Source organism: Perognathus longimembris, chromosome 17 (genome assembly GCF_023159225.1).
Source record: "Perognathus longimembris pacificus isolate PPM17 chromosome 17, ASM2315922v1, whole genome shotgun sequence".
NCBI classification, from domain to species: domain Eukaryota; kingdom Metazoa; phylum Chordata; class Mammalia; order Rodentia; family Heteromyidae; genus Perognathus; species Perognathus longimembris.
In genome coordinates, this window is record NC_063177.1 from 37,318,485 (window position 1) to 37,331,837 (window position 13,353).

The following is a 13,353-nucleotide window of genomic DNA, read 5'->3' on the forward strand; positions in this document are numbered from 1 at the left end:
TGGCGCTGTGGCCCCCAAGTGTCCTGAGCAAAATTGCTCAGAGACAGCACCTAGGGCCCTGAATTCAAGTCCCACGACATACCCCCCCCACACACACACCCGAGTGAGGAAGGTTAAAGTGCTGCTGGTGAGCCCCCAGCCCCGCAGGCTTGTTTCTACAGGAAGCTAAAGTACCAGGAAGCCACGCTGCTCAGGCACGGGGAAGGAGGATGAGGATGGGGACGTTCTTAGGTGGAAGGCTGCCTCTCACAGGAGGAGGACAAGAGGCAGCAGGCACCAGGATGGGGTGGAGAGGGCAGGGATTTGGGGCCTCCTTCCAAACTCTTGTTATTTTCTGCTTGTAACATTAGGGGCCCACAGTGTTGTAACTAGACTGGTAGAGAAAATAGCCCCCCCAAATGCCTACCTTCCTACTTCCCAACTCACCAGCCTCCTAAGTTAAAAGAATTCCAAATGCAGGCAATTCTAGAAAGACCTTGTGAAGGAAAAGATCCACATCCTCATTCTTTCCTGAACGATAATTCTCTCTGCCTCTCTGTCTCCCTGTCTCTGTCTCTCTCAGACAGGGTCTTCCCCCCACCTCCCCCAGTCCTGGGCTTGAACTCAGGGCCTGGGCACTGTCCCTGAGCTTCTTTTGCCCAAGGCTAGTGCTCTACCACTTGAGCCACAGTGCCACTTCTGGCTTTTTCTGTGGTACTGAGGAATTGAACCCAGGGTTTCATGCACACTAGGCAAGCACTGTACCACGAAGCCACATTCCCAGCCCTCAGTTAGGGTCTTGTTAGCTCAGGCTAGCCTCAAACTTGTGATCCCCCTGCCTCCTCTTGGGCATGAAGGTTGGGCGTGTGCCACCATGCAGAATACTGTGTGTTGCTCTTGTTTGCTTGAGCGGTGTAACCTGGATACACACGGGATCCTTCGGACCCAGCTCACTTGCACTTCTCATGTCAGGCTGCTGAGACATTCTGAAAGCAGAGTGAGCCCCCACCCAGCAGAGCGTGTGGGTGCTGGTATTGGAGACTCTCTGGCCACACAGAAGTCAGGGCCCGTGTCTACAGCCGTGGCAGCTCAGTGGCACCTTGGCTGGGAGGAGGATGAGAGTACATGGGAAATGAGTTAGTGCTGGTCTTGCTAAGGTCGTTCTGTTGACCTTGGGCTCTGGAGAGATTTGCTGAGCTTGCCCTTCTTTTCAATGTTTCCTAGGCATGTTGGGGATCCAGAATCTATCACCGCTGTATAGCAAAGAGCTCAGAAGTAAAAGAAAGGAAGAAAACACTACCACGAGAAACACAAGAGCTGGAAGAAACAGTTCCTTTTCGTGAGGTGTCTCCAACTTAGCAAGGGAAAAATAAGATTTATATTCCTGGGTGTGGTTGCTCATGCCTATAATCTTAGTTACTCAGGAGGCTGAAATCTGAAGGATTGCAGTTTCACACAGGCTCAGGCAGAAAATTCTTGGGACCCCCCTCCGCCAACTCAGTCAACAAAAAACGATATGGCGGTACATATTCATCATCTCAGCTATGCAGGAAGTATAAATAGGAGGAGAGTGGTCTAGACCAAGTGGCAAAAAGCTGAATGCCAGTTAAAAAAAACCCCAAAACACCATAACTAAAGCAGCTGAGTATTGATGGCTCACTCCTGTAACCCCAGCTATTCAGAAGGCTGACATCTGACTTGAGGATCACGGTTGGAAGTAAGCCTGTACAGGACTCTTATCTCCAATTAACCACCAAAGAGCCAGAAGTGGTGCTGTGGCTCAAGTGGTAGAGTGACAACCTTGAGCAAAAAAAGCTCAAGGACAGTGTCCAGGCCCTGAATTCAAGCCCTAGGACTTTAAAAAAAAGAAAGAAAGAAAGAAAAGAAAAGAGAAAAACTAAAGCAAAAAGGACTTGGTTTACAGCTCAAGTGGTAGAGTACCTCTCTAGCAAGCAAAGGCAAGATCATTTTGATGGGAGGTGTAATTAAAGTCCATAAGGAAATGCAAAAGCTCTGCAAACACTTTGGAGGAAGGAAAGCTTTTGGGAAAAAAAAATCTCAATTTTTGAGAAGAGCCTTGATAAGCTTCTAGGACTTAGATTGTCCAAGAGAGGAAGGGAGGCCATGCCGGATGAGAGAGGGGAGTAGTAATGAGGGCAGACAATGGAAGTTGGCATGGATGAGTAAGAGAGTATTGAAATCAAATTTTCCCCAAACGTCCCTTCCCGTCCACACCACGGTGTTCACACAGGGCAGCGTGGTGACGGCCAGGACGGACTCCAGAGTCACACGCACTGCTTTGGCCCCATTGGTTACTAGTTGTAAGGCTTCATGTGATTGTCACAGAAACTGTGGCTCTGTCCTAGGGTCCCTCAAAAGGGCTTAGGGCAGTTCCTGGCACTGAAACACTCCTTGGAAAATGCCAGAGGCTTTCTTTTTTCCTTCCTTTTTTATTTGTTCCAATCAACTCATATTTTCTATCTTTTGGGTTTTTTTTTTGAGACAAGTTCTTGTTATACGGCTTAGGCTGGCCTTGAACTCACATCTCTCTTGCTGAAGGAGTTTGGATTACAGGCATGGGCCACCAGGCCTTGCTAAAATAAAAATTTTAAAGGAAATTTGATATCGCTAACGTGAATGGAAAAGTAGAATCATCTGCCACAAATAGAAAGTAACTATGAAGAACAAAGACAAGGAAACAGAACAACTTATTAAATTTTGATCAGATACAACTGTGAATGCTTGGAAGTTAAGTTACCCTCTCTCGGTTAAAAATAAAGATTACCAAGTGTGGGATTAGTGTTAAACACAAACAGCATGAAACTAAGGCTGAATCTTTCCCCTTATGTCATTGATTTCCTTTAGATTGAAAGAGAACTGAAAAGAAAAAGATTGTCTTTGCCTTGCCATGTGGATTTTGTGTGTGTGTGTGTGTGTGTGTGTGTGTGTGTGTGTGTGTGTGTGTGCCATCCCTGGGGCTTGAACTCAGGGCCTAGGTGCTATCCTTGAGCTTTTATTGCTCAAGACTAATGTTCTACCACTTGAGCCACAGCACCACTTCTGGCTTTTTTGGTGGTTAATTAGAGATAAGAGTCTCATGGGCTTTCTTGCCTAGGTTGGCTTTGAACTGTGATCCTTAGATCTCAGCCTTCTGAGTAGCTAGGATTACAGGCGTGAGCTACTAGCACCTGGCTGGAATGTTTTTAAATGTCCTGTGCATTTTCTGGTAGTTTATATCCTGCATTTGGGGAAATCATGGGATGGGGTCTGGGGGGGGGGTGTTATACATGGTAGGGCAAAATGATGGGCAAATAGCCGGCCACAGGGTTTAGATTTAAACACATAGTGTTTATGACTACATGTTGTAAGCAAAGTAACAGCAATGGGCCAGAAAAAGCCAGACCAGAACCCTGAGTCACTGAAGGTAGAGAGGTCAGCTAGCGCTGATTTAATTACCTTAAGCTCAATCTGACAGTCTGAGTCCCCCTCCCTCCCTTTCTTCCTTCTTTTGTCTCTCTCCCCTTCTTTTTTCTCTCTCCCTTTCTTTTTCTTGTTCTCCCTCTCCTGTTTTCTTTTTCTCTCTCTTTCTTTTCTTTTCTTTTTGCCAGTCCTGGGATTTGAATTCAGGACCTAGGCACTGTCCCTAAGCCTCTACTGTGCTTAAGGTTTGAACTCTACCACTTGAGCCACATCATCATTTCTGGATTTTTCTGTTTATAGGGTACTGAGGAATCAAACCCAGAGCTTCATGCATGCTAGGCAAGCATTCTATCGCTAAGCCACATTCTCAGCCCACGTGTTCTTATTCTTAACTCCCAATTGGATATATATCTTTGATCAAGATGGCCTAGAGGAAGGAGGTGGCAAAGCCAGTGGTGGTCGCACCATAATCATTCCCCCGCACACCCCACAGAAGTGGTGGAATTTGGTTCCTTGACCTTTTTGAGCTTACTGATGATTTTCCAGTATGTCTGGTTCTGCTCAAGTCCCTAAATACCTAAGAGCATCTGCAAATTGACTGATCTTTTCACATATCAGAGAGGCTATGGAAAATTTCTAGGGTGGGGCGGGTACCTTGTCAACTCTGCTTTCCTCCTTTCTTCCAGGCCTACAAATTCAAATCCACACCACCCGCAGCATATGCCAGAAAAATAGCTGAGGGCCAGAGTGATGAGTGACAGCGCGTGAAGAGGCGAATAAGGCCCTGGAAGACTGGAAACACATGATTATGTTCCCTGGCAAACAGAGACTGCAGCTCCTTGTGCAGATGGGAGCGCCTCAGGTCTTCACGCACACACCACCTTCATCAGGTCCCCTCATCTCTAGTTACGGTAACTTGAGCAGTGGAGATGATTATCTGTCACCTGTCGACACGATGACTCAATGTATATGAAACCCAGAAGGGGTAAGCTACAGTAATTGAAAAGCCAACAGCTCACGTTTCTTTAGTAACACACTCATTAAAAAAAAAAAAAAAGGAGGGTTAGTCAAACCACAAGAATCTAACTGCTTCCAAAGCTGCTCAGAGCCTCTGGTCCAGCTCAGAGGCTGATCTCACCACGTCTCTGAATGATTCATGATACCCGCTTCAGGCTGAAGAGTTCTCTTCCAATGAAAATACAAATGGCAACAGCAAGTCCTAAATTTAGAAACCAAGGCTGCCTGGTTGGGCTGATCCCTCCCTGTGAATACTTTCAAAGATGCCGCTTGCTAATATGTAGGCTTCGGTAACTGCCAACCTGAACTGATGCAATGTAGCTAGGGCTCATGGTTGTTTGCTTCTAAAGGCCAAGTTGGATGCCCAGAATCACATAATGGGCATGTAGATTCAGATCTTTGTCTTCAGTATCTAAACTCAAGATCTGCTACCAAATCTACTTACTTCTGATGCTTTATATTTCTCAATGCCTCACATTGACCTAGATACTTTGCATGTTCTATCTTATTCTTATCAGGCCTCAGAGGCTATACTATCTTTTAAGGCATGGACCATCATCTCTCAGATGAGGAACCAAAGGCACAGAAAGGTCCTCCAGTTGGTCAATAAAATCTCAGCAGGTGTGGGGAGGTTAACAGCTATTTCCTGGCACCTTCCTTGCCCATGGTGGCCTGTGGTAGCTCATGGTGGCCCAGCCCAGTAACTCCCAGGGACTTCATTCTATTGGGGTGGTTTCCATAGCAGAGGAGGGTACTGAGCGGCTGCAACTGTGGGTTCCCCCCCCCATATGGACAAACATATGCATTCAAGAAGTGTCTGTGATGGACAATTATTGTGATACCCATAAAGAGTACCCTAAAAGAGTGCCTGGAACATGGAAATACTCAAAAGGAGGTATATCTATTACTAGTGTTGTTATATACTTAGCCCCATTCTGTGCTTTGAGAAATATAAACAATCCAATAGATCCATCCACGCAGCATTTACACAATTCTGTATCACAAGGCAGCATCCTTACTGCTCGCTTCATGGTGGAACAAAGCCTTTTGTCGATGAGAGAGTGAGAAGAGGAAACTATGAATCCTTTCTCAACTAGGCAGTGCAAAATAGGGGCAAATATGAATCTCTTTCTTCTTTGAAGTCTCCTTGTCATCAGAGGTGGGGTGATGATGGAGATAGTCATACCTACAGCAAGAAGCTGTCTATTGCCCATGATTGGAGTGCATCATGGGAATGGGCAGAGGGAGGAACCCGGGGAAGGGTGTGTGCACAATGTATACTGCTAAGGGCAGCAGTAAGGGAGGACATCCCAACTGAGAACCGGGAAAGGATTACACAAAAGTGGAGAAAGAGTAGTCAGGTCTGCTAACTCACACCTGTAACCCTGACTTCTTTGGAAGTGGGGGAAGAAAGATTGGAGGTCAGCCCAAGCAAAGTTATTAAGGCCCTAACTCAAAGATGAACAACCAAAGACAAAAAAAATCTCCCAAGTGACTGTATTTGATTTTGGTACCTGAGTATTGTATATATGTTTATCCGAATTAGCAAAGGGAAGGGGAACATCAAAAGGGTGAGACAAAGGACAAAGGGCTAACCAATAGCAACAGCAACATTCATAAGACAATATGTTGGAAATTAACTGTACAACTTGGGGGAGGTGGGGGAAAGGGAAGTGGGAAAAAATGAGGGAGGGGGTAACAAGTTTGACAAGAAAGGTACTCACTGCCTTACTGTAACCCTTCTGTACATCACTTTGACAATAAAATAAACAAATACATAAACAAAAACAACAAATGAGCTGAGGTTACAGATTAGGTGGCAAAGCACTTCCTATCAAAGCATGAGGCCCTGGTTTCAACCCCTAGCATGGCAGGAAGGAGGGGAAAAGATAGATCACAGAGAAGTGAGGAGTCGTTAACTGTGCTGAAGCAGCGGCCTGGTTGGCTTTGGCTGAAATGCCAGGCTTAGCAAAGGTAAGTAAGTGGTCTGGGTTTCCTTCCATAGGGAACCATTGAAAGTTGTGGGGTTTTGTGTTGTTGTTTTTTTAAGGGCAGAAAAATGATTTGACCTTAGATAAACAGTATAGTCCATACCACAATGGGATAATACTCAGGTTTTCTTTAAGTCTTTAAGTTTCTTAAGTTCTTTCCATATGTCCGCTGCCATTTCATATGGTGATTTCCCACCTCTATTATTAGTCACCCTTTCTGCAAGCCCATATCCAAAAAAAAAAAAAAAAAAAAAACCAAAACCAAAAGCCAGAAAAACGTAAGTAAGCAGGGAACTTGAAGCGCTCCATGATGGCCCCTGGCTATGATCTCAAGCTAAGGCCGCAGGGGTCTCTGTTCATCACAGAACACACTGTGCAGCAGCGGCAGGAAGGAGGACTGAGCACAGAGAGCCACGAGGGGTGGCATGGAGACGGCCTGAGCTGGAGCCCACCCAGCGGGGCTGCAGAAATCACTGTCCTCTGTGAGGCTCTACTTCTGTCCTGATGGGTCACAGGGGAAAGACAGTTCTTTTCTCAATGAGTCACACCCTTGGGACACAGCAACTATCCCCAAGGGTTTCCTGCTACTAGCACTCAGTGACCAGATTCCTCACAGTCCAGAGCTCCCCTGGCCCATATGACAAGCACTGTTCTGATGAGCAAGGAAAGGAAAGCTTGAGCTGTAGAGCCTGGTAGACTAAGGTCTGGCCTTACTATCCAGTTTGGTCCTCTTCATTCCTTCTGAGTCAACGAGCTTCCCTGGAGTTTTCTTTTACTTTCTTCCTTTTTTTTTTTTTTTTTTTTTTTTGCCAGTCCTGAGGCTTGAACTCAGGGCCTAAACACTGACCATGAGCATTTGTGCTTAAGGATAGCACTCCACCACTTAAGCCATAGCTCCACTTCTGGCTCTTTAGTGGTTAATTAGAGCTAAGAGTCTTGGGGGGCTGGCTTTGAACCTTGATCCTCAGATCTCAGCCTCCTGAGTAGCTAGGATTACAGGCATGAATCACTGGCACCCACCCGGCTTTGGAGTTTCCTTCCTTCCTTCCTTCCTTCCTTCCTTCCTTCCTTCCTTCCTTCCTTCCTTCCTTCTTTCCTTCCTTCCTTCCTTCCTTCCTTCATCCTGGAGCTTGAACTCAGGGCCTGAGCACTGTCTCTGGCTTCTTTTTGCTCAAGGCTAGCACTCTACCTCTTGAGCCATCGAGTTACTTCTGGCTTTTTCTGTTTATGTGGTACTGAGGAATTGAACCCAGAGCTTCATGCATGTTAGGCAAGCACTCTACCGCTAAGCCACATTCCCAACCCAGCTTTGGGGTTTTCTAATAGCCCTGGAATGCTTTTATGAACATCAAGGCTTTGGGAAGCGGTGGGAGAAGATACCTCCTGCTTTTCTTTGGGGAAGTGGGTGTTGAGATAGGGTCTCACTAGGTAGCCCAAGATGGCCTAGAACATGGGGGATAATTCTATTTCAATCTCCCCAGTGCTGGGATTACAGGCATGTACCACAATACTCTCTATTTTCTGCTCCTAAAAACAAGTATTCAAACTGCTTTCTGTTGCTGTGTTAGCCAAAGCAGGTTATTTCTCACTAGTTCCCTTATAGGGAGAACCTACGCACTTGTTAAAAGTGTCAAAACTTCACTGTCACATTGACCATGACTGAAGGAGATCTTTCTTCGTGCTCTTTGCAGTGTGAAAACCTTGTTTAATAAACTGATGCAGAAAATTAAGGAGAGGCTGGGGTGACCACTTTGGTTTGAACTGCTTATCTGTTTTTTTGGGGGGGAAAGAAGAAAAACATAAGAACAAGGAAACATAAAACCCAGAAATATGGTACTTTTCTCCTCCCCACTGGGAAAGAAATTGGGCCTCTTCCCCTTCTCCCTCTGCAGTGCTGGGGATCAAACCTAGGGCCTTGGACATGGTGGGCATGTCTTCTACCACTGAGCTACATCCTCCCCCCCACCCCCAGCCAAATCATTGAGGATGGCCTCATTTAAAGGATAGTCAAACAAGCTATAGGACAAGATTCAGAGAAAAGCAATCCCCTCGAAGGCATAGGATGTGCAAAGCAAGTTCCTGTCTTTTAAAAAGAACTAAATTATCCTGATAGTATAAAGATGGATGAGCATCTGTTTAATGACATAAAGCCATACAAAATTCCTTCAAGAATTACAAAGATCAGGAGTGGGGGGTAAGGCTCCAATGGCACACACAGTACTTGTTTAATAAGTGGAAAGTCCTTAGTTCAAACTGCCACCCCTCCCTTCCCCCCGAAAAAAAAAAAGGAAAAAAAGAAAATATATATAGCTTTTCTTTTACAGGGCCATTTACATGACTTTTACAAGTCAATTTTTTGTTGTTGTTGTTAATAAGTTTTTGAGTTTTTGAGATCTGTCCCTCTTTCTCACCTCCTTTCTGGTGGATGTAACAACTACCTACAGGTTAATCTCCTTTGCCTGCCAGGGAAGGGGCAGGCTGACCTAAGGATGGGGTTTCACCTTTGCCCTCGCAGTTCAAAGGGCTCAGGGCAGCCAGGATGGTGAGAGTGCTGTGCAGCCTGAGCAAGGATTAAAAGGAGTGACTCATTCTTCTTCACAGCTCACCCAGTGCCATTTCCCTGGCAGGCAGCAGAAGCTTGTCAGAAAATGGTGCCAAGGAGGGAAGAGAGGAGGGGAGGGGAGGAAAGAGAGGGAAAATAAAGGAGCGGGAAGGGGAGCAGGGAGGGAGAGATGAATAAGGGAGGAAACCTTCACACTGTATGTTTATGTGACTTCATCCCTTACACTCCAGTGTCACACATCACATTCTTTTTCTTTCTCTGACCTGTTTGCTATCACAAATGATTCAAAGATGTGTGTGTGTGTGTGTGTGTGTGTGTGTGTGTGTGTGTGTGCTAGTCATGGAGCTTGAACTCAGGGCTTTATGCTCTTGCTTGGCTTTTGCTTGACACCCTCTGCCACCTGAGCCACATCTCCACTTGCAGCTTTGTGCTGGTTAACTGGAGATAAGTGTCTTACAGACTTGTTGGCCTGGGTTGGCTTTTGAACCTCGATCCCTCAGATCTCAGCCTCCTGAGTTGCTAGGATGCTAGTGCCCGGTGGTGGTTTCTCGTAAAGAAAAGCTCTTAAGCAATGGTATTGGGATGTAAGTTAATGCTAGGAGATTAAAACAGTGTTCAGGACAAGAGTACCCTGTACCTAACAGGGGTTCTCAGCCATTCCTATGAAGGAGAAGATGCAGGAGCAAGGGAGCAAGTTACACAGGGAAGCCCTAAGAAAAATACACAGACGTTGAGCTAACACAACAGGTGTCTGATGTTTGTTTGTTTGAAGATTCTTAGATTTAATAATATTTTTTTCCCTCAAACAAAAAGAACAACAGGTCAGGAGCTGGTAGCTTACACCTGTAATCCTCAGGAGGCTGAGATCTGAGGTTTGTGGCTTAAAGTTAGCCCAGGCAGAAAAATCCATCAGATTTATCTCCAATAAACTATCAAAAAGCCAGAAATGGAGCTGTGGCTCAAGTGGTAAAGTGCTAGCCTTGAGCAAAAGAAGCCAGGGACAGTGGCTAGGCTCTGAGTTTAAGCCTCAGAATGGCACAAAACCCCCCACATAAATAATTGCGGCAGGGAGGTTTAATAGTTCAGTGGTAGTGTGCTTGTGTAACAGTAACATGCTTCAAGCTCTGAGTACTCCAGTCAAAAAGACCCTTGTCAATACATGAGATGGTTTATGATACTCAAGCCCCATGTGCACAATCTTGAGAGAAAAGTTACTTTGAGTTAAACGCACAAGCTCTAGCAACACAAAATGGCCTCTTGCAGTATTGCCTGGGGTTTCTAATTCATCTCATGGACTCAGAGGGGAGCGGCCTACCTGGTCACTCCATCACTCCTATCATAGAGAGAGGCCCAGGAAGGTCATGTGCTTTGGTTAAACACACATAGTTAAGGAATGACAGAGCTAGAAGGGAACTTGAGTCTTCGTGACTTCTAATCTGCTACTCTTCTGTACATAAACCAAAAGACCGCCCGCCCCCCCATTCCTCCACCCCATTATTTTGGCCCTTGAAGGTGCTACTTCATTTCAATCAAGAACTAACTCTGCTAGGTTTCTGATGAGAATGCGATAGTTCAGAAGGTGAGAGAACCCAGAACCTCCAAGGCTGGCATCTCTAGGGAGGCTGGTGGTGGAGGAGTGGAACTCTGTAGAGAAAATGGTAACAACCAGCTGAACGGAAATGATCTGCGGCCACAGGCAACCCTATGTGGATCTAGAAAATGAAAATGTGGCATTTGGAGCCCATGAAAATACCAAAGCAACTTGGACTATAGTAGGTAGGGTTCTGGGCTGGACTATAGGTTTAAGATAGCCAGGAAAACAAGGGTCTTTCTCTCAAATTTTAGTTCTTTTGGACTAAAATGCATTTGATATAAATGTGTTGAAACAAAAAACCTTTTCTCAGTTTTCCTTGCTCATCTCTCCTTCTTGTTCCTCCCTAGGCCAGCTTCAGCCATTTCTAGAGTCAAAGCATTCTCCCAATTAAGATACATTTCAAATCATCCAAACCAGCCTTTGTATGTCAGTCAGGATCTCTTCACACAAAGGTTAAATGACACACCAGCAATGCTTTAAGACAATGTCTTGGAAGGCTGACTGACCTGCTGTGCCCAACCTCTCTGGAAGTCGCCCGCATACCCCCCCCCAAAAAAAAACATTTCTCACTAAGGGAGACAGGTGGTTAGGAGGGGTGAATCTTAAAATATAACACACCAACTTTACTCTAACACAATGTTTTTTGTCTTTGTTTTTGTTTGGTGCTGGTCCTGGGGTTTGAACTCAGGGCCTGGACACTGTCCCTGAGCTTTTTTGCTCAAGGCTAGTGCTCTACCACTTACACCACAGCTCCGCTTCCAGTGTGTGTGTGTGTGTGTGTGTGTGTGTGTGTGTGTGTGTGTGTGTGTGTGTGTGTGTGATTAATTGGAGATAAGAGTCTTATAGACTTTCCTGTCCAGGCTGGCTTCAAACCGTGATGCTCAGATCTTAGCTTCCTTAGTAGCTAGAATTATAGGTGGGAGCCAAATGCACCTGGAACAATGTATTCTTAAAGTGTCTAGGAGCATATAAAAACCTCTAGCTAATGAAAAGGAAGTAAGTAACCAGAAATACCAAGTTGAGTAATTTTGAAATCTGTAAGTCCTTTTAATATACTCTATAACTCACACAGAATGTCTGCTTGTAAAACCATGAGGTAGATCAGACCCGATTAAAAACTAGGCAGGCATGTGAGATCGATCAGTAAAAGCCATCGGAAAGAATAAACTCAAAAAAGCTGAAGTGACAAAACATTCACAGATTTGGAAAGACACTGACAGGTTTCTAAAATATTGGTGTTGAAGAAGTTCTATTTTTGCCCAGTAACTATTTTGGTTCAGTATCACCAACTTTCAATTTATAATACAACTGTACATTTATAATAAAACAGTACATTTCATTCAGCTGTCTACTTCGCAACCACAAATCTATTTTAAATAGCATGGTCATATGTGGGTAAACATCTGGGAGAGTACAGCAAAATATCCCTGCCATGTGGAAATCCTCACACTTTAATGAACATAATTATTTCTTAGTCATCTCATTCTGCTATGGGTTCTGACAACGTGAAAACCAGTAGCAAAAAAAAAAAATTAACTTCGGTAAGACAAATGATTAAATAATACTGTGTTATTTCAATCTATGTCTGCCCAAGCAGTTCTCGTTAAAGCTCGTTCTCAACCAAACTCCTGAGGAAAATGTGATCATGCTAACAGAATCAACTTACAGATCCAAGGATGCTTAATCTGCAACATCTTACTGGTGCAAGTTGCATAAATTCATGCAACATATGTCATTCAGAGCAAAGAGGAAGAAATGGCATTTTAAACACTAATTCCATTTAAGCAACTGGGATACCAAATGTTCCCCTTCTTCTGTTGTTAAGATTCTGTAGTTAATATCTTCAATATATGTACTAGAGCCATCTAAAGGAACCGCAAAGGATAAAATATGTACAATGAAAACCAATTACCTTGTTTTAACAGAAGCTGAGCTAGGAAGATGCTGTGTAGTAAGCATCTATATGTTATCTCATTTAAACTATCTGCTAACAGCAGCAGGAAAAGGGTTTACATTCTTACCAATGAATTTCTGAGGCATTGAGCTTTTTCGTTTTGCCACATTGCTTGCTAATCTATCCAGAACGAGAGCTCTTTCACTTCCCATCTCTGTTTTGATGTGTCTTGCCTCCGTACTTGCTGGTTTGGAAAAATATAAAAGAGAAGAGTGAAAAGAACACGTTAGTAAATGGAGAGAGAAAAGGAACTCAGCTGGAAAGAGAAATGTCCTGAGGTCAAATCCTCATTTGGTAGAGTCCTTACCTGTAGTTCACGCTCAGATTCCTGCCCTGGGTACCTGCTGTGGTCAGTGAGGCAGACACTAGAGCACATTCAAATCTTGCAGGCTTAGGTTGAGATGGGAAAGCCCAGCCCATCTCCAGCCAATACCTTCTTCATTAGCAAGAGGAAGTATTGAAGAAACAGCCTGGACGTGGTTGGTTACAAACAAAAGATAGATGGAGATCTTCTAACCCCCATCAGCCCTCTTTCTGATTCTGAGTAACTGCGTGTGACACCTGCACACTAATATAATTCTTTTTAACAACTTTGAAAAAAAATAAAAAAGCATGGTGCCCCAGATTTACTGCTTTGTTTATGTTAACAGCACTTTTGAAAATAGGCACACTCACTCAGAGAGCGAGAAATCTACTCAGTGATTTGTGTATTGAGATTCTGAGTTTGTTTTTTTTCCTTTCAATATTCTCTTCTCAGTTCCTATCTTTCAGGTTCTCTTTCTCTGGGCTCTGAGTGATCTGTTTTGTCTGCTCTTCACATTTCAAAATTGCCTCA

General features: G+C 44.4%; 1 protein-coding gene across 3 annotated transcripts in view; it reads right to left on the reverse strand.

Annotated features, from left to right (window-relative positions):
* Ikzf3 (IKAROS family zinc finger 3) overlaps positions 1-13,353 on the reverse strand; it is a 77,431-nt gene that overhangs the window by 1,173 nt on the left and 62,905 nt on the right. For 2 of the 3 annotated variants that reach the window (XM_048366215.1, XM_048366213.1), the window contains exon 8: positions 12,586-12,702. In XM_048366215.1, the coding sequence (XP_048222172.1) occupies positions 12,586-12,702 (117 nt within the window). Of the gene's footprint in view, positions 1-12,585; positions 12,703-12,825; positions 13,156-13,353 lie in introns of those variants that run through there. The other variant, XM_048366216.1, reaches the window with a different exon arrangement.